This window comes from Ornithorhynchus anatinus, chromosome 16 (genome assembly GCF_004115215.2).
Source record: "Ornithorhynchus anatinus isolate Pmale09 chromosome 16, mOrnAna1.pri.v4, whole genome shotgun sequence".
NCBI lineage: Eukaryota > Metazoa > Chordata > Mammalia > Monotremata > Ornithorhynchidae > Ornithorhynchus > Ornithorhynchus anatinus.
The window spans coordinates 1,900,435-1,919,139 of NC_041743.1; the positions used below are offsets into that span (position 1 = coordinate 1,900,435).

An 18,705-nucleotide genomic window follows, 5' to 3' on the forward strand; every position below is an offset into this window, starting at 1 on the left:
CGGCCCCTTCCCGACCGTCCCCTCTCTCCCTTCCGCCAAATTCCCCTCGGGCCGACCTTCCTCCTCGCCCTCCGGCCCCCGACCCCCGCCTCGGAGGAGCGGGCCCCGCGGAGCCCCGGGGCCCCGACCCGTCTCGGGCCGCGTCCCTCCGTTAACCACCCTCCCGCGGCCCAGAGCCCGGGACGCGGGTCCAAACGGTCGGTGAACGTCAACACGTTGGGGCCTTTCACCGATGAGGGATGTCGGGGGGGGGCCCGGAGGCTCGGGGCCTTCTCTCTCACGGTCGGGGGGAATATTTTCTGAGGAGAATGACCTCTTTTCTGCCCCTCGCGCCTCCTTTGTGTTGGGCGATTTCGTTTTCCCCAGACCCTTTCCCGTCGCACGACGACATCTGCGAGGCGCTTACTATGTGCCAACCACCCTCCTGAGCACCGGGGCAGATAGAAGGTGATAAAGTCGGACCCGGTCCCCGCCCCACACGGGGCCCACCGACTAGGTCCCCGTTTTAAAGAGGCAAAGGGGAGCGACTTGCCCGAGGCCACGCCGCGGACGGGCGGCGGAGCCGGGATTAGAACCCAGGACCTTTTATCCGCTAGGCCAGGCTGCTTCTCTAATCGTGGTCTTGCCCTCGGGATATCCCGTGAGGTCAGGAAGGGGAAACGTTTCCGCGTTGTCCGGGGCCCAGAGAGGTGCAGTGACTTGCCCGCTGTGCTTTTCTTAATGGCATCTCTTAATCAGTTCATGGTATTTAATGAGCGCTCAGTACGTGCGGGGTTCCGTACCGAGCGCCGGGTGGAGGGGGGAGAATACAGCGCGTCTCCTTCCCGTAACGAGCTTCGGGTCCAGCGGGGGAGACAGACGCGAGCACGAGTAAAGAGATTGTACATTTTAGAGATAAAAGCGCCGCGGGGTTGGGGGTGGGGCGATTATCGAATGTCCAGAGCGTACGGATCCGAGGGCCGACCGTGTCGAGCGCCGTACTGAGCGCCGGGGCGGATGGAAGTCAAGCAGGTCAGACCCGGTCCCCGTCCCACCCTGTCCGAGATGGGAGGGAGAACGGGTATCGGATCCCCATTTTGCGACTGAGGAACGAGGCGCGGAGGAAGCGAAATGACTCGCCCGAGGTCACGGAGCAGGCAAGTGGAACGGCCCGGATCGGAAGCCACGTTCTCGGCCCCGGGCCGGGCCGCTCGCGGCGTGATCTTGGGCGGGTCGCGTCGCTTCTCCGGGCCTCGATCTCCTCGTCCGTTAACGGGGGCGGGGGGGGATCCGACCCCCCCGTCCTGCAGCGGCGCGGACGGGGCGCTGGGTCCGGCCGGCCGAACCCCCACCTCCCCCCGGCGCTCAGCACGGCGCTCGGGACCCAGCAGGCGCCTAAAGGCCACCACGGTCGCGGTCGCCGCCCAAGGTCACGCGGCGGGCCGGCGGCGGAGCCGGGACTAGAACCCGGGGCCCCCCGGCCTCCCGCCCCCCCCTTCCCCTAAACCGTTATCTCGCCGCCGCGGTATGTCAAGTGGCCCTCCGGTCGCCCATCTGCCCTCCCGCTGCCGCAGCGGCCCCTCTCCTTGGATTTCGATTCCAAACATGGTCATCCTTCGGGAGGAGGCTCCGGTTTCCGTCGCGGGGGGGGCGGGGGGGGGGGGTACGCGTTCCCGATTCCCCGCGGCCGGGCTCCCGTTCCCTCTCCGCCCCCCCGACCCCGCTCCCCTCCGCCCGCGGCTCTCCGCCCCCCGTCCCTCGATCCCTCCGGCCTCCCCGTCCCCCATCCGCCGGCCCCGGCTCCCCTCCGTCCTTCCCGGTCAGAGGGGGGCGAGGCGGAGGGAGGGAGGGAGGGAGGTTGGGCCCGCGTCCCCTCCTCCTCCCGCCCCGGGCCGGACGGCTGCGTTTCGGGGGGCCGGGCGGCCGTCGAGGATGGGCCGCGACGCCGGCGTCCCGGAGCGGGCGGCGGGCCCGTGCGGGCGCTGGGAGGCGGGCCTGCAGGGAGCCCCCTACCACCTGGGCAACTGCTTCATCCTCCTGGGCTACATGGGGGGCGGCGGCCCCTACGGCTCCCTCTACACGTTCGGCCTGCTGGCGGCCGGCTTCGTCTGCTCGGCCCTCTGGGCCTGGCTCGGGGCCTGCCAGCCGGACCTCTGCGCCTGGAGCGCCCTGCTGGGCCTGGCCTGCCTCCTCCAGGCAGCCCAGCTGCTCTACCGGCTGCGCGAGGAGACCCTCCGGGAAGAGTTCGCCCTCCTGTACGAGGCCCTGGGGCTGCCCCTGAGGGTCCCCCTGCCCGCCTACAGGGAGCTGGTGCGCTGCTGCGGGGAGCGGGTGCTGCCCCTGGCCCCGGGGCAGACCTACGCCGTGGAGGGCGAGACCCCCATCGACCGCCTGTCCCTGCTGCTGTCGGGCAGGTGAGCGCCGGCCCCGCGGACCCCGGGCTCCCCGAGGGCGGGCGGCGGGGCCGGGAGAGACCGTCGGACCGACGAGGCCCCGGAGACCCCGGGCGTGGGGCTGGGGCGGCGGGGGGCGGGGGGGGGGGGGGCGGTCGGGAGGCCTGGGTTCCCGTCGCGGCTCTGCCCCCGGTCCGCCGCGTCCCGCCTGGGCGAGTCGCCGCGCTTCTCCTGCCGGGGGATGCGTGGCCTAGCGAAAAGACCACGGGCACCTACTCGACGCGGCGTGATAACGTTGGTATTTGTTAAGCGCCTACTATGGGCAGGGCGCCGTTCTAAGCGCCGGGGGAAGAGACGGGGGTCGTCCGGTCGTCCCACGTGAGGCCCGCGGTCGGTCCCCGTTGTAGCGATGAGGGAACCGAGGCCCAGAGAAGCCAAGTGACTTGCCCACAGTCACGCAGCTGACAAGGGGCGGGGCCGGCATTCGAACCCGTGACCTCTGCCTCCCAAGCCCGGGGTCTTGCCACCGAGCCGTGCACTGTACCGGACACCCGTAGCGTGGGCCCTGGGGAGAGTACAATGCGGCCGGAAGGACCCGGGTCCCGATACCGGCTCCTCCGCTTTGCTTTGGTGACCCCGGGCCGGTCGCTTCCCTTTTCATTCACCCGGTCGTATTTATCGAGCGCTTACTAGGTGCAGAGCGCTGTACCGAGCGCTTGGAACGGACAACCCGGCCGCACAGAGAGACGGTCCCCGCCCGGTGAGGGGCTCCCTTCTCTGGGCCTCGGTGACCTCGCCTGTAAAGTGGGAGGGGGACTGCGTCCGACCCGATGAGCTCGTTATCTACCCCGGCGCTTGGTACGCAGTAGGCGCTTAGCATTAAAAAAAAAAAAGAGAGAGAGACCCGGGAAAGAGGCCCACGGGGAAACGCCCGCCCCGGGCCCCCGGGAGGCGGCGGGGTGGGCGGCGGGGGGAGGGCCGGAGACGTCGGCCGCGGGCTGACCCCCGGCACGCGGGCCGCCGTCTCCCCCGGCCAGGGTGTGCGTCAGCCAGGACGGCCAGTTCCTGCACTACGTCTTCCCCTACCAGTTCCTGGACTCCCCGGAGTGGGAATCGCTGCGGCCCTCGGAAGAGGGGACGTTCCAGGTGAGCCGGGGGTCCCCCCGGGGGGCGGGCGGTCTCTCCGCCGTATCTATCGGGCGCTCGCCGCGCGCGGGGCGCCGCCCGCGGCCGTGGAACGGCCCAACGGGGCGCGTCCCCCGCCCCCAGCGGGCCCGCGGTCCGTCGGGCTGACGGCCCTCCCGGCCCACCGCACGTCCTCGACGACACCCGAGCCCCCTCCCCGTACACACGCGCGCACAGCTCCGCGTCCTCATCGCCGCCCAGGCCCCCGCCCGGCGACCCGGAGACACCCGCCTCCACGTCCTCGTCGCCGCTCGGTCCCCGTCCCCCCGTCCCCACGCGCGCGGCTCCGCGTCCACCCCCAAGCCCACGCGCGCCTCCACGGACGCAGACCTCCACGGACGGTCCGCCCCCAGCCGGGCGGGCGGCGGTCTCGGCGTCCCGAGGCCTCCGGCGACGACCGGGTCTCGCCCCCGCCTCCGGCAGGTCACCCTGACGGCGGAGACCGACTGCGGCTACGTGTCGTGGCCGCGCGACGGGCTCAACGCCCTGCTGGGCCGCGAGCGCTACGTGGCCCGCCTCTTCTCCGCCCTGCTCGGCCACGACATCTGCGAGAAGCTCTACGCCCTCAACGACAAGCTCTTCGCCGAGTCCGGCCTCCGCTTCGACATCCGCCTCCCCAGCCTCTACCACGTGCTGGGGCCGGCCCCCTCGGCGGCGGGCCCGGAGGCCGACGGGGAGGCCGAGGGGCCCCCCGCCTCCGGCCCCCCTCCCCCGGCCCCCCCGGCCCCTCCGCCGGCGCCCCGGCCCGAGAGCGACGTCCCGGGTGAGGACTCGGCCAGTCTCGTGGTAGAAGATTTTGCGGAGAGGCCGGGGTCGTTCGTGGATTACGGGAGCGAAGGGGAGTATTTGAGATGAGGGCGGTTGCGAGCCGGGCGGGCGCCGGGGCGGATTCGGGACCGCCGGGCCCCACGCGGTCCCCGTCCCACGTGGGGCCCCCGGTCTTCATCCCCACTGTACAGATGAGGGAACCGAGGCCCAGAGGAGCGAAGTCGGGGGCCCTCTCCGACTCCCGGGCCCGGGCTCTAGCCACTAGCCCGCCGGGTATATCCGCGGAGGGGCCTCCTTCTCGGGTTTAACAAGGTGCGGGAGGAGAAGCGGGGTTCCCCTTCAGTTCTCCCCGCCCCGGTGGGGCGGTCTTCCGACGAAAACAGGCATCCGCGGGCCCGCTTCCCTCGGAGGATGGAGACCGGGGGCCGGGGGGCGTCTCCCCTCCCCTCCGCAGCCCGGCCGCCTCCCGGGACCTCAACACGCATCCGGCTCGGTTCCCGCGCCCGTCCCCGTGGGCCGGCGTACCCGTCGCGCCCCGTCCCGGGCTGTAACGATTCCGCCGCCTTCCGCGGACCTGGGGACGGGCAAACTGGATCGCTGTGGGCGGGCAACCTGTCCGTTCCGCTGTTCTACTCTCCCAAGCGCTCAGCACGGTCCCCCGCAGCCAGTGAGCGCTCAATGAATACCGCCGACTGACCCGGACGACTCCCCGGAAAGGCGCCCTCCGGGGCCCACCCGGGCCCCCCTACGGGGCGGTCATCCTCCGGCCCTCGGAGGGGGCTGGGTCTCCACGGCGACGGGAGATTCCCGGCCGGCCGGTGAGAGAAGGGGGAAACGGGTGATCCGGACGGGGAGGAGGGTCCGGTTAGCGGGATGCCCGGTGCTCCCCGCCCGCCTTCCCACCGATCCGCCGGACCCTTCCGTCCCCAGACCCGGCGGCGTCCGTCCCCCCCCACGGAGACGCTGACCGGGCCGTCTCCCTCCCCGGCGACGTTCCCGAAAGGCGACTCTTCCCGGTACGCCGGGCGTCCTCCGGCGCCATCTCAGGTGGCACCTAGGAAGCCAGCGTGGTTTAGCGCGTAGGACACGGGGCCGGGAGTCGGAAGGCGCCGGGTTCTAATCCCCGCTGGGAGACCTCGGCCGAGTCGCTTCACTTCTCTGGGCCTCGGTTACCTCATCTGGAATTTGGGGACGAAGACTGCGAGCCCCGTGCGGGACAGGGACTGTGTCCGACCTGACTGACTTGTATCTCCCCGACGCTTAGAACGGCGCTTGGTACAGAGGAGGCGCTTAACACGTATCCTTCTTCTTCTTATTATCATTCCCCCGCCCCGGGCAATCTCTTAATAGCAATGTGTTGAGTGTTCAGCGTGCGGAGGGCACCGCGTTCAGCGTTTGGAAGGCTACTGTATAATAGACACGCTGCCCCTCTGCCCGTCTCTGTCCTCCCTGTCTCCATCTTCGCCTCTGTCTCACCCAATCACTGCGCGTCTCTGTGCTTATCTCTCGGCCGCTCTCCGGGACTCCTTATCCCTGCTGTCCGTCCCCCTGCCCCCTGCCCTCTGCCAGAGGGCCGAGGGAAAGAAAAGCGGTGCGGCCCGGTGGAAGGAGCCCGGGGACCTGGGTTCTAATCCCCACCCCGCCCTCTGCTTGCCGGGTGACTTCGGGCGAGTCACGCGACTTCTCCGAGCCCCGACTTCCTCCCCTCCGAAGCGTGGATCGGATGTCCATCCTCCTCAGGCTGGGCCCCACGGGAGGCGGGGACCGTGTCCAGCCCGAAGAGCTCACACCCACCCCGGCGCTTAGCGGCAAGTAAGCGCCGACCGAATACCCCGAGGATTCAGTGATTATAATCATCCCGGTACCCGCTCAGCGCTTACTACGTGCCCGGCGCTGTTCTGAGCACCGGGGTAGAGAGAGGCTGATCGGGTTGGACCCGGTCCCTGTCCCCCGTGGGGCTCCCAGCCTCAAACCCCGTTTTACGGATGAGGTCGCCGAGGCCCGGAGAGGCGAAGCGACCCGCCCGAGGTCGCGCGGCAGGGAGGCGAGGCCGGGGAGGGACACGGCTCGGGCGGGGGGGGGGGGGGGGGGGGGGCTCTGACTGACGCTCTTCCTCTGTGCTTCACCCGCAGTTCCCGGCCGACGCCTCGGGGACTCCGGTCCGGGCCGGTGCGGGGGCCGGGCCCCTCTGGCCCCCACGCGCACCCCAGAACTCTGAGGGATCGGCTCGGCCCCCCGATCCCCGGACCACGCGGCCTCCCCTACGGTCCCTCCCCTCACGCCCACCCCCGCCGGACGCTCGGCTTCCATCTCGGACGCCGCCCCCGAGGCTCGGCACGAGGAGGCCACCGGCGGCCTCCATTAAACACGCTCTGGACGCCCCCCCCCCCCCCCCCCCCCCCTTGCCGTGCGCTCGCTGATTGGGGACGGGGAACGCCGCCGGTCCGGGAACGCGCGGCGGCGGAGCCGGGCGCTAAAACACATCGCGGGGAGGGGAGCCGACGGGAAGCAGCGTGGTTCAGTGGAAAGAGCCCGGGCCTGGGAGGCAGAGGTCACGGGTTCGAATCCCCGCTCGGCCACTCGTCAGCTGGGGGACTGTGGGCGGGTCACTTCGCTTCTCTGGGCCTCAGTGACCTCGTCTGGAAAATGGGGGTGAAGACGGTGAGCCTCGCGAGGGACGACTCGATCGCCCCGAATCTCCCCCGGCGCTTAGGACAGCGCTCGGCACAGAGTAAGAGCTTAACGAATACCGACATCATTATTACTAGTGGGTAGGGCTGGGCGTCGGGAGGCCCTGGGTTCGAATCCTGCCCCCTCCACACGTCGGCTGTGGAACCTCGGGCCGGTCCCTTCCCTGGGCCTGGGTTACCCCATCTACAAAGCGAGGATCAAGATGGGAGACCCACGTGGGACGGGGACTGCGTCCATCCTCATCAACCTGCATCTACCCTCGCGTCGAGAACAGTGCTTGGCCCGTAACAAGCGCCTAACGGACACCGTGATTTATTTAAACGTACGTGCTATCGAGCTGGGGGAGGATTCAAGGGCGCAGGTGACCCCCCCCCCCCCCCCCCAGCTCTTGGGGAGGCGGGGGAAGAGGGTGAGAAGATGAGAGATGACTCCAGGAAGGCCTCCCGGAGGAGATGAGATTTCAGAAGGACCCCGAAGACGGGGAGGGCGGGGATTAACCGAGGAAAACTCTACTGTACGATCCTCCCCCGAGCGCTAATAATGTTGGCATTTGTCAAGCGCTTACTCTGTGCAGAGCACCGTTCTAAGCGCTGGGGGAGATACGGCGTCATCGGTTTGTCCCACGTGAGGCTCACAGTTAATCCCCATCTGACAGATGAGGGAACCGAGGCCCAGAGAAGCGAAGTGCCTCGCCCGCCGTCACGCAGCTGACCCGTGGCCGAGCCGGGAGTCGAACTCATGACCTCTGACTCCGAAGCCCGGGCTCTTTCCACTGAGCCACGCTGCTTCCCCCTGCACTGAGTACGGCCCTCCGGTAAGCGCTCGGTGAACACCACTGTTCGAGAGCAGATAGGTGAGCGCAACTGGAAACCAGCAGGGCAGCGATCCAAGCGGTTCAGAAGCAGCGTGGCCCAGTAGATGATGACGATGATAATAATGATGATGTCGGTATCTGTTAAGCGCTTACTACGTGCCGAGCACCGTTGTAAGCGCCAGGGGAGATACGGGGTCGTCGGGTCGTCCCACGTGAGGCTCACAATCTCAATCCCCATTTTACAGACGAGGGGACCGAGGCCCCCAGAAGTGAAGTGACTTGCCCCAAGTCACACGGCTAGAGCCCCCTGCCTGGGAGCCAGAGGGCCCTGGGTTCGAAACCCGGCTTGGCGCTCGTCCGCTGGGTGATCTCGGGCGGGTCGCTTCACTGCCCGGCACCTCGGTCCCCCCCCCCCCCCGACCGCAACACGGGGGCCGAGGACCGTGAGCCCCACGTGGGACCGCGTCCGACCCGAGCGGCTTCTCGGCGCGGCGCCCGGCGCGGAGTGAGGGCTTCACAGATGCGGCGGTTATTACTGTCATCGTCGTCATTATTGATCGAATGGATTAACACGATGGCCAGAAAGCCCCGGGGCCCGACGGCCTCCACCAGGGCGGAAGACAGCGAGGAGAACCTCAGACGCCGGACAGCCTCTGCGGGGCGGGCGGGGAGGGGACCGGCCGGGCCGGTGTCCATCCGGCCCCCCCACCCCCCGGAGCCGTCGGACCCCCGCCCTACTCGCAGGCCACGTCCAGTTGACGGAAGAGGGAGGTGCCGGCCTTCAGGGTCACCGGCTGGGCCAGGCAGAACCGCTTCTCGCTGCAAGGGAAGGGGGCGATGCCGGGGGGGCGGGGGGGGGGGGTCCCGCCCGCCACCCACCCGACCCTCTCCCCCGCCCGGAGGCGCGGCTGCGGCCAGAGCGGGGCAGGGGGAGGCATAAAGAGGAGGGGGGCGACCGGCTTGCCCCTCTCTTCTGCCCCTTCCCCCTGCTTCCTCGAATCCTTCTCCCCGGGCCCCGGGGTGAGCGCCTCGAGGGCAAGGATCGTACCCACCCGCAGTAACGACCGAGCGCTCGGTAGGGCGTTCCGCACCCGGCAGAGTGCTCGATGAACACCCCGGAGCGATCGGCGGCGCCGGCCGGGGGCCGGGAGTCGGGACGCCGGGGTTCCCGGCTCTGACGGGGAAACGGCGCGGCCCGAGGGTCAGAGCCCGGGCCCGGGAGTCGCAAGGACCTGGGCGCTGGTCCCGGCTCCGTCACCGATCTGCCGCGTGACCTCGGGTGAGTCACGTTACTTCTCTGGGCCTCGGTTCCCTCGTCCGGAAAATGGGGATTAGCAGGGTGAGCCCCACGGGGGACGGGGACCGGGCCCCACCCGATCAGCTTGTACCTCCCCGGCGCTCAGAACGGTGCTAGCCACATAGCAAGCGCTCGACCGATACCCCGATTATCATCAGAGGACACGAAACCCGGGCCTCAAGGAGTTAGCGGACTAGGGGGACCGTGAGCCAGCGGGGGCCGGGAACCGGGTCGGATCTGAGTTTACCACAGGGCCGAGCACGGTGCTAGGCCGCCCCGTCTCTGGAGATTCCCCGCCTCTGGGCGCACTAGACCGTAAGCTCGTTCCGGGCGGGGACTGCGTCTGGTTACGGTTCCGTCGTCCTCTCCCAAGCGCTCGGTACAGTGCTCCGCACGCAGCGAGCGCTCGATAAACCCGAATGAGCGCGGTCTCCGAGTCCAGCTCGGCCCGGGCCCCCCCCCCCCCCGGGCACCCTTGGCGGGGCCCGCCTGGATGAGTTGCTGGAGGGCAGAGAGGAGGTGGCCGCCCCCCGCGCCCTTCCCCGGCCCCCGACCGATCCTCGACACCCCCCGAGGGTCTGCCCGGCGGCGGGCCCACCTGTTGACGGGCATGGGGGCGGTGCAGAACTCGACGACCACAGTGGCCTCGTTCATCCTCCAGGTCCGCCGGAAGGAGTGAAGGCGGATCTTCACTCGGGTGACCTGGCAGAGCGGGGCAGGGTGCATGATGACCCCTCGGCCCCACATCCGGTCTCGGGGTCTGCAACGAGAGGGAGGGCGGGCGGCGAGCCGCGGGCGGGGGGGCGTCCCGCCGACGCCGGGGGGAGGGGGGGGGGCCCGGGGAACGGTCTCCTAGGAGGCACCCGTCCCGGGGTTTAGGTGCCACGTAGCGGGCCTCCGTATTCAGAGGCGTCCCCCGCCCGCACGCCCCCCCCCGCAGACCGTCCCGCTCACGGAGGAACGTGAAGGAGAGCGAAACGCAGAAATAGCAACGGTATTTGCGAAGCGCTTACGCTCCGCCGAGCGTGACTCTAGACGCTGGGTCGAGGCAAGCGGATCAGGTTGGCCACGGTCCCTGGCCCGCTCGGGGCTCACGCTCCGAATCCCCCGTTGGACGGCCGAGGGACCCGAGGCCTCGAGAGGCGGGGCGACGCGTCCGAGGTCACACGGCAGACACGTGGCGGGGCCGGGCCGAGAACCCGGGCCGAGCGACGCGGCTCCTCCCGGCCACACCGCTTCTCGAGGCGGGCAGGCGGAGATGGAGAGACGGAGAGAGACGGAGAGACAGAAGCAGAGGGACGGAGAGGAAAGACGAAGAGATCTCGGGGCAGAGGAGGACGGAGCGGAGACCAGGGAGACCCGGCTTTGGCCAGGAGGGTGGAGTTCCGGGGAGAAGACGGGGGGGCGGTCAAGGGGTCAGACGTCAAGAGGAGGGACCACTTACATGGTGACCTTGCCAGAGGAGGTGGCATTGATGCTGAAGAAGGTGACCTCAATGGTGGCGTCTCGCTTCCCCCCGTGTGGCACCTGAAACTCCACCAGGCTGTGAAACACTGAGACACAATGCCACCCGAGCGATGGGGCTCGCCGAGCGCACCGCACCGCGCTAAGCGCTCGGGAAGGGCCCGGCAGTCGCTGGGGAGCCGTGGGGTGGGGCGGGTGGGCAGAATCATAAGAAGTGCGATATTTCTTAAGCGCTTACTGTGCGCCAGGCACCGCGCCAAGCGCCGGGGTGGATCCAAGCACATCAGGGTGGACACGGTCCCTGCCCCCCATGGGGCTCACGATCCCCCGTTTCCAGATGAGGTCACTGAGGCCCGGAGAAGTGAAGCGCCTCGCCCGAGGTCACACAGCAGACAGGCGGCGGAGCCGGGATCGGGACCCACGACCTCTGACTCCCGAGCCCGGCCTCCCTCCGCTAAGCCACGCCGCAGGACTCGATAATATCTACAGTCTCGGTTAGGTGCTTCCCAAGTGCCAGGCACCGTATTAAGCGCTGGGACAGATAGAAGACAATCAGGTTGGACAGGGTCCACGTCCCACCTGGGGCTCACGGTCTAAGTCGAGGTGGAGAGCGGGTGTTTAACCCCCATTTTACAGACGAGGAAACGGAGGCACGGAGACCCGCCCGAGGTCGCCGCAGACAGGTGGGGGAACTGGAATTAGAAGGCGGCTCCTCTCGCTCTTCCCGCTGGGCCACGCTGCCTCCAAGGATGCGGTGGTGACTCCCCAGAGCCCCCCCCAAGTCCTCCCGGCCCCCCAAATCCTCTTGCAGACCCCTCCCCGGCCCCCCGCCATCCCCCCTTCGGGCGCTCACCACAGTAGGGCGTCCCAGCTGAGGTGCCCAGGTAGACCTTCACTTCCTTGGGCAGTTTCTCCATTTTGATGCCCCCCTGGTCTTCCATCCCTGGAGAAGAGAGGAACCCCCCCGCCCCACCCCGAAAGATGTCATCAAGGAGCGGGGGGCCTCGCTTCTCCCCCCACCCCGAGACCCGTTCCCCAGCCGGCCGGGGGCCCCGGGGCAGAACAACCTCAGGCGCTTAGTCCGGCGCTCGGTAAATACGACCGGATGAACGACTCCCTTACCCCTCTCTTCCCCCCACCTCCTCCGATCTTCCGCCGAGGCGGTACGGCCTAACGGGTAGAGCGGTCGTCGGGGAGCCGGGAGGCCCCGGTTCGAATCCCGGCTCTGTCCCGGGCTACCGTGTGCCCTCGGGCAGGTCGCCTAACCTCGCCGGGCCTCAGCGTCCTCGACCGTAAAACGGGGATGGCGACGATAACGGTGCCGGGCGCTGTGCTAAACTCCGAATGACGGTAATCGGGGTATCCGCTAAGCGCTCACCACGTGCCAGGAACGGGTGGATGGAAGCAAACCGAGTCGGGCACGGCCCCGGCCCACGCTCCCGATCCCCGCTTGACGGACGAGGTGACCGAGGCCCGGAGAAGTGACTTCTCCGAGGTCACCCGGCGGACAAGCGGAGGAGTCGCCATTAGAACCCGGGCCCTCCCGGCCCCCCAGGCCCGGGCTCTAGCCACTAGGCCCGAGGGGGACCGATTCGCCGTCGCCGGCTCCCGGACCGGGGAGGGGCCGGGAGCTTACCGATCTTGGGGCAGGTCAGCGGGAAGGGGTCAGAGCAGTCCGGGCACTGTCCGGCCAGGAAATCCTCATAGCTGGTACACGGGAAGGCCGTCAAGGAGCAGGGGGCTTCCAGGGCACTGAGGTAGAGGTACACCGCTCTCATGTGGTCGCAGATCATGTACCCGTAGCCTGTCGGTCGATCGGATGCGCTGAGCGCTCACTCTGCGCCGAGCGCTGGACGGAGCGTTTGGGAGAGGACAACGGAACACTAAACGGACACGGTCCCCGCCCCCGACGAGCTCACGGGGAGGGGGGACGGACGTAAGGAGGAATGAATTACAGAAGATCCGGACGCGAACGCCGAGGGGGGATGAATAAAGGGACCGAGTCGGGGCGACGCGGAAGGGGGCGGGAGGAGAGGAGGGCCCGGTCAGGGAAGGCTCCTCGGAGGAGACGGGCCTTCGGTAAGGCTCTGGAGTGGAGGAGAGGCGTCGTCTGTGGGATACGAGGAGGGCCTCCCGGGGCGGAGGCGGGCCGCGGGCCGGGGTACGGCGCTCCGCACACAGCGAGCGTTCGGTCGGTACGACCGACTGACCCGGCGAGCCATTCCCGGGGATCACCGGCCGACCCCCCTACCCACCGCGGGCATCGATCGGGCTTCGGCCCGCGCGGGGCCCCTCCCTTTCGAGCCGGGCCCGGGGCGCAGGGACCTGCGGTGAGGGAGAATCCGCAGCCGGGCTGGTCCTGGCCGCCGTTGACGAAGTAGTCCACGTGGCCCACGGGAATCCGGATGCCCAGATCTAATAATAATAATAATAATAATAATAATAACGTCGGTATCTGTTAAGCGCTTACCGTGTGCGAAGCGCAGTTCTAAGCGCTGGGGGCAGATACAGGGGGATCGGGTCGTCCCGCGCGGGGCTCACGGTCTTCATCCCCGTTTCACAGATGAGGTCCCTTGGGCCCAGAGAAGTGAAGTGACTTGCTCAAGGTCACACAGCAGACAAGCAGGAGGAGAAGCACACCTCGCCTAGTGGACGGAGCCCAGGCCCGGGACGTAGAAGGTCACGGGTTCTAATCCCGCCTCCGAAACCCGTCTGCTGGGTGACGCTGGACAGGTCACTTCACTTCTCCGGGCCTCGGTTCCCTCATCTGGAAAACGGGGGATCGAGACCGTGAGCCCCACGTGGGCCGGCGACCGAGTCCAACCCGATCTGCTTGCCTCCGCCCCAGTGCTTAGGACAGTGCCTGGCGCGGAGGAAGCGCTTACCAAATATCATAATTATTATCACTACTACAAGCGGTGGAGGCGGGTTTAGAACCCAGGTCCCCCTGACTCCCAGGTCCGGGCATGGCTCAGTGGAAAGAGGCCCGGGCTTCGGAGTCAGAGGTCATGGGTTCGAATCCCGGCTCCGCCACTTGTCAGCGGTGTGACCGTGGGCGAGTCGCTTCACTTCTCTGGGCCTCAGTTCCCTCACCTGGAAAATGGGGATGAAGACCGTGAAGAACCTCACGTGGGGCGACCCGATGACCCCGGATCTCCCCCAGCGCCTAGAACGGTGCTCGGCACATAGTAAGCGCTTAACAGATACCAACATTGCTATTATTATTTAACCGTGGGCCGCGCTGCTTCTCCCGAGGAGCTGGGGCCCACCACCCACCTGGCCTCAGGTGGGTAGATTTGCCCTGCGCACCCCGACCGCGAGCGGGGTCCCCCTTCCTGCCCGGGGTCCATCTCCCATCTGGCCCGCTCACACACGTCTCAGGACCGGAGCCGGGCGGACTGACACCACGGGTAGCTAAAAGCGGTGACTGTCCCCCCGCCGTCTTCTAAACTCTCCGCTCCTTGTGGGCGGCGAAGTGGGTAGAGCCCGGGCCTGGGAGTCAGAAGGTCATGGGTTCTTATCCCAGCCCCGTCACCTGTCTGCCGCGTGGCCCTGGGCAAGTCACTTCGCTTCCCTGGGCCTCAGTCACCTCCTCTGTAAAATGGGGATTAAGACCGTGACCCCCACGTGGGACAACCCCATTACCCTGTGTCTATTCCAGCGCTTGGCACGTAGTAAGGGCTTAACCAATATCACGGTTATAATTCTTATTAATCGGTTCCCTCGTCTGTAAAATGGGGATTAAGCCCGCGAGCCCCACGTGGGACGACCCGATCACCTTGTGTCCACTCTAGCATTTAGAAGAGTGCTCGGCCCATAGTAAGCGCTTAACAAATATCGTAACTATTATTATTAATTACTCTCTGGGCCTCGGCCACCTCATCTGTAAAACGGGGATTAAGAGACCGAGCACTACGCGGGACGACCCGATCACCTTGTGTCTACTCCGGCATTGAGAAGAGTGCTCGGCACGTAGTAAGCGCTTAAGAAATATAGTAACTGTTATTATTGATTATTCTCTGGGCCTCGGCTACCTCATCTGTAAAATGGGGATTAAGAGAGTGGGACACGTGGGACCGGGTCCAACCTAACCTGAACGGGGTAAATACGATTTAATCAAATCTGACACGATCCCCGTCCCACGGGGGGGGGGGGCTCTCAGTCTAAATAAGGGGACGAACGGAAACTCAATCCTCATTTTTACAGGTTGAGGAAACTGAGGCGCAGAGAACTTATGGGACTCGCCCAAGGTCTCACGCAGCAAGCAAATGGCAGAAGCGGGATCAGAACCCAGGTCCCCCGACTCCCAGGTCTGGGTTCTTTCCCTAAGCCCTCTTCCTCGTCTCCCTCTTCCTCCCGCATCACCCTGGCACTTGTTTTTCCTCTTTTTATTTCCCCCTCCCCCTGCCCCTCAGCACTTACGTCCATATCCGTCGTTTATTTAATTCTGATACTGTCTGTCTCCCCCTCTGGGCTCTAAAGCTCGTGTGGGCGGGGACCGTGTCTACCACCTCTGTATCGCTGTCCTCGCCCAAGCGCCCGGTACAGAGCTCCGCACGCAGCGAGCGCTCGATAAATACGCTTGACCGATCTATGGATTTCCACGAGGCCACGCTGCTTCCGAGCCCAAGTCCTCTGTTCTCCAGGAGGTTTCGGCAGACCCGGATTACTCTTCTGTTATCTGAGCGCTTGGTCCAGTGCTCTGCACGTGGAAAGCGCTCGAGAAATACTACTGAGCGAATGAGTGAACGGAGGCCGGGGCCAGGGTATTTCCGCCCCTTCCCCCGGCCCCGGCTCGGACGCTCCCGGGTACATTTGGCGGTTGTGGCGACGAGCTAAGGATAGACACCGGGCCCGGCCCTCCGCCGTCTCGGCGGCAGCGCAAATTCCTTCCTCCTCGGCGTCGTGTCCCCGTCGGCCCCGCCCCGGGGAGGACCACCCCATCCGCGGGGCGGGGGGCTTACTGGTCCGGGGGGGGGGGTCTCACGGCCCCCGGGCCTCGTGCCGGGGGGCGGGACCAGGAAGGGGGGCCGACGCCGGGTCCCGCCGGGGGCCTGGATCGCGTCCCCCCTCCCTCTGGCCTCGGCCCCTCCCTCGTAACAACCGTGGTGTTTGCTAAACGCCCACCGCGTGCCAGGCACTGTACTAAGCGCTGGGGTGGATACGAGCGGATGGAGTCGGACACGGTCCCCGTCCCACGTGGGGCTCACGGTCTCGATCTCCGTTTTACAGACGAGGTCACTGTGACGCAGATAAGTGAAGGAACCCAGCAGGCAAGCGGAGGGGCCGGGATTAGAACCCATGACCCGCTGGCTCCCGGGTCCGGGCTCTATCCACTAGGCCGTGTTGCTTTTCTCTTTTTCTCCTCTCTCTCTCTCTCTCTCTCACACACCCGCCCCCTCCCAGGGCCAGCAACCGTGGGGAGGCTGTGGCGGCTCGGGGCCCGTCGGTGGTCCAGAGCGGAGACGAGTCCCCCGCTCCGTCCCCGACCAGTGACTTCTCCCCATTTGAGACCCTCTCGATTTGGGATCGGGGGGACCCGGTCCCCCCAGACAGCCCCCCGTCATCCCCTCCGGCGGCCCCCGGCTTGGGGGGAGGCGGGAGACGGGGGGAAGGGGACCATCCGAGCGTCGGCCCGGCCTCGGCCCGGGCCCGGACGCTTGGGGATCCGGGAGGGCCCGGGCGGAGGCGGCGGTCCTAGCGTCACCACTCGCCCGTTCTCATCCTCGCCCGCCGGGTGCCCGCCGGGGCACGGGGCTCAACGAGTGCTCGACGAGCGCAGGGGGGGGCACGGGGCTCAACGAGCGCTCGACGAGTGCCGGCGGGGGGGGGGGGGGGGGGGGGGGGATGGTGGCGCATAAATGGGAGCGAAGGGGGCCGGTGCCGGTTTCCGGCTTGGGGGTGCAGTCTTTGCACCCCCGCCACGGCTGTCTGGCCTGGACTCCCAGCCTCCTTCACCCCTGCTCACCCCTCGGGGTGCCCGGGCAGGGTTCATTCAGTCGTGTTACTGAGCGCTTACTTGTGCGAAGCGCTGTACTAAGTGTTTGGGAGAGTACGATACAACAGCAGACACATTCCCTGCCCACGGCGAGTTGGGAGTCTAGAGGTTAAAAGGACTCTAAGCGGCGAGGGGCTACCTGACCTTTGACCCTCCCCGACCGGTCTGTTTCCCAGCCCCATCCGGGCCCCCCTTCGGCCTCCCACCCCGCCCCCAAACCAGCACTGGGGCGGGGGGTCCTTCTCACAGTCGGCGTCGGTGTGGATGGCGTCCACGAAGCGGGCGTCTCCGGGGTCCAGGCGCTCCTCCAGGCTGGCTCTGGTGAACTCGGGTCCCGCGGGGTCCAGCCCTGCGGAGGGGCGGGGGGGGGGGGCTGGGGCTGCGTGGTGGAGCGGGGAGGGTCCCCCCGGGCCCCCAGGGAAACAGGCGCGGGTTCAGTGTGGCTCAGTGACAAGAGCGTGGGCTTCGGAATCAGAGGTCACGGGTTCGACTCCCGGCTCTGCCGCTTGTCAGCTGTGTGACTGTGGGCGAGTCACTTGGCTTCTCGGTGCCTCAGCTACCTCATCTGTCAAATGGGGACTATCTGTGAGCCTCACGTGGGACAAACTGATGACCCCGTATCTGCCCCAGCGCTTAGAACGGCGCTCTGCACATAGGAGGCGCTTAACAGATACCGACATTATTATTATTCCACCACCAGAAAGCCCAGGTCGACCGCCCACCCCCTCCATAATAACGAGGGCAACCGTTAAGCTCTTACTATGTGCCGAGCCCTGCTCTAAGCGCTGGGGTGGATACAAGGTAATCAGGTTGTCCCCCGTGGGGCTCACAGCTTTGATCCCCCTTTTACAGCTGAGGTCACCGAGGCGCAGAGAAGCGAAATGATCGGCCCGAAGCCAGCAGATAAGTGGTGGGGCCGGGATTAGAACCCACGTCGTCTGATTCCCAAGCCCCGCTCCAACTCCCCCCAGTAATAGTAATCATAGTGGAATAGTGGCCCCTCTTCCCTCCCGCTCCCCCCGCCCTTAGTCAGTCGGTCCTATTTATTGAGCGCTTACTGGGTGCAGAGCCCTGTACTAAGCGCTCTTACTCTGACCCCAACGCCCTCTTTCTCCCAGGTTCCCACCCAGGGAGACCTTGGAAAATCCCAGGAGCCCAGACAGGCTGGCGCTGGGGTAAGGGATGGAGGGTGGAGAGAGAAGCCGACGAAGACTTCCTTTCCCTCAAATCCTCCAGACTTTCCTGTTCCCAAGTGGATCTAGCTGGGGCAGAGGCCCACAGAGGAAATTATCGAAACTGAGGCCGCCGGCCAACCCCGGCGTAAGAGGCCCGGAAGCCCCGTTTGTTGATTCAGATGGCCTCCGCTCGGTGGGTCCGAGTAGAAACTTTCAATTCCCCAGCTGGAGTCTCGTCCGCTGGATTCCAGGGAATGTGGGAACATCGAAAGCGTTCCGTTCTGAATGGAGAACGGTGGAAGGAATTGGGATTTTGGTCAGGAGGGCGACGGCGACGGCGGGGGGGGGGCGCCAGAAAATGGCAGAAACCCTCTCCGGAACCCCCGGGCCTCGGCTGCCGATCGCCCGACTTTATTTTTATGAGGCGAGCGAGGTGCAGAGAAGCGAAGTGACTTGTCCGAGGTCCCGCAGCAGGCACGTGGCAGAGCAGGGATAGAAGCCAGGTCCTCCTGACGCCCGGGCCCGGGCTCTACCCTCTAGGCCGCCCAGCTTCTTCAGACGGAGAACGGTGGACGGAAGTGGGATCTGGGTCAGCAGGGTGGGGTGGGGGATGCCAAGGAGAGGCAGAAATCCTCTCCAGAATCCCCAGGCAGCAGCTGTCAATCACCCAACTTTTTTCTTTTTTTTTAAGGTATTCATTAAGTCCTTACTATGCGTCGGGCGCCGTCCTAAGCGCCCGGGGGGTTGACACGAACCCTTCGGCAGGAGAAGACCGGTCCGGGGGATCGGCTACCTGTGATCCTGCCCAGCTGTCCTCTGTGGAAGTGTCCCACCATCCCGGCGACGTGGGCTCCCAGGCTGACCCCGATGATGTGTATCGATGCCGGGGAGGCGCCGAGCTCCTGAGGACGGGAAGTTGGGGAGAGGGACGTCGGAGGGAG

General features: G+C 66.8%; 2 protein-coding genes across 6 annotated transcripts in view; one reads left to right on the forward strand and one right to left on the reverse strand.

Annotated features, from left to right (window-relative positions):
• The first annotated feature begins 1,851 nt into the window (after positions 1 to 1,851).
• Positions 1,852 to 4,503, forward strand: POPDC2 (popeye domain containing 2). The gene is made up of 3 exons (XM_029081427.1): positions 1,852 to 2,393; positions 3,410 to 3,518; positions 3,981 to 4,503. The coding sequence occupies exons 1-3, from the start codon at positions 1,912 to 1,914 to the stop codon at positions 4,410 to 4,412; spliced, it is 1,023 nt and encodes a 340-aa protein (XP_028937260.1). The 5' UTR covers positions 1,852 to 1,911; the 3' UTR covers positions 4,413 to 4,503.
• A 3,856-nt stretch (positions 4,504 to 8,359) lies between these two features.
• Positions 8,360 to 18,705, reverse strand: part of LOC103166923 (protein ADP-ribosylarginine hydrolase) — a 45,228-nt gene continuing 34,882 nt past the window's right edge. For all 5 annotated transcript variants that reach the window (XM_039914311.1, XM_039914309.1, XM_039914310.1 and 2 more), the window contains 8 exons: positions 18,558 to 18,666; positions 16,837 to 16,938; positions 12,917 to 13,006; positions 12,228 to 12,395; positions 11,445 to 11,534; positions 10,572 to 10,680; positions 9,726 to 9,887; positions 8,360 to 8,649 (listed from right to left, as the gene is read on the reverse strand). In XM_039914311.1, the coding sequence (XP_039770245.1) occupies positions 8,565 to 8,649; positions 9,726 to 9,887; positions 10,572 to 10,680; positions 11,445 to 11,534; positions 12,228 to 12,395; positions 12,917 to 13,006; positions 16,837 to 16,938; positions 18,558 to 18,666 (915 nt within the window). In that variant the 3' untranslated portion in view covers positions 8,360 to 8,564. The remainder of the gene's footprint in view (positions 8,650 to 9,725; positions 9,888 to 10,571; positions 10,681 to 11,444; positions 11,535 to 12,227; positions 12,396 to 12,916; positions 13,007 to 16,836; positions 16,939 to 18,557; positions 18,667 to 18,705) is intronic.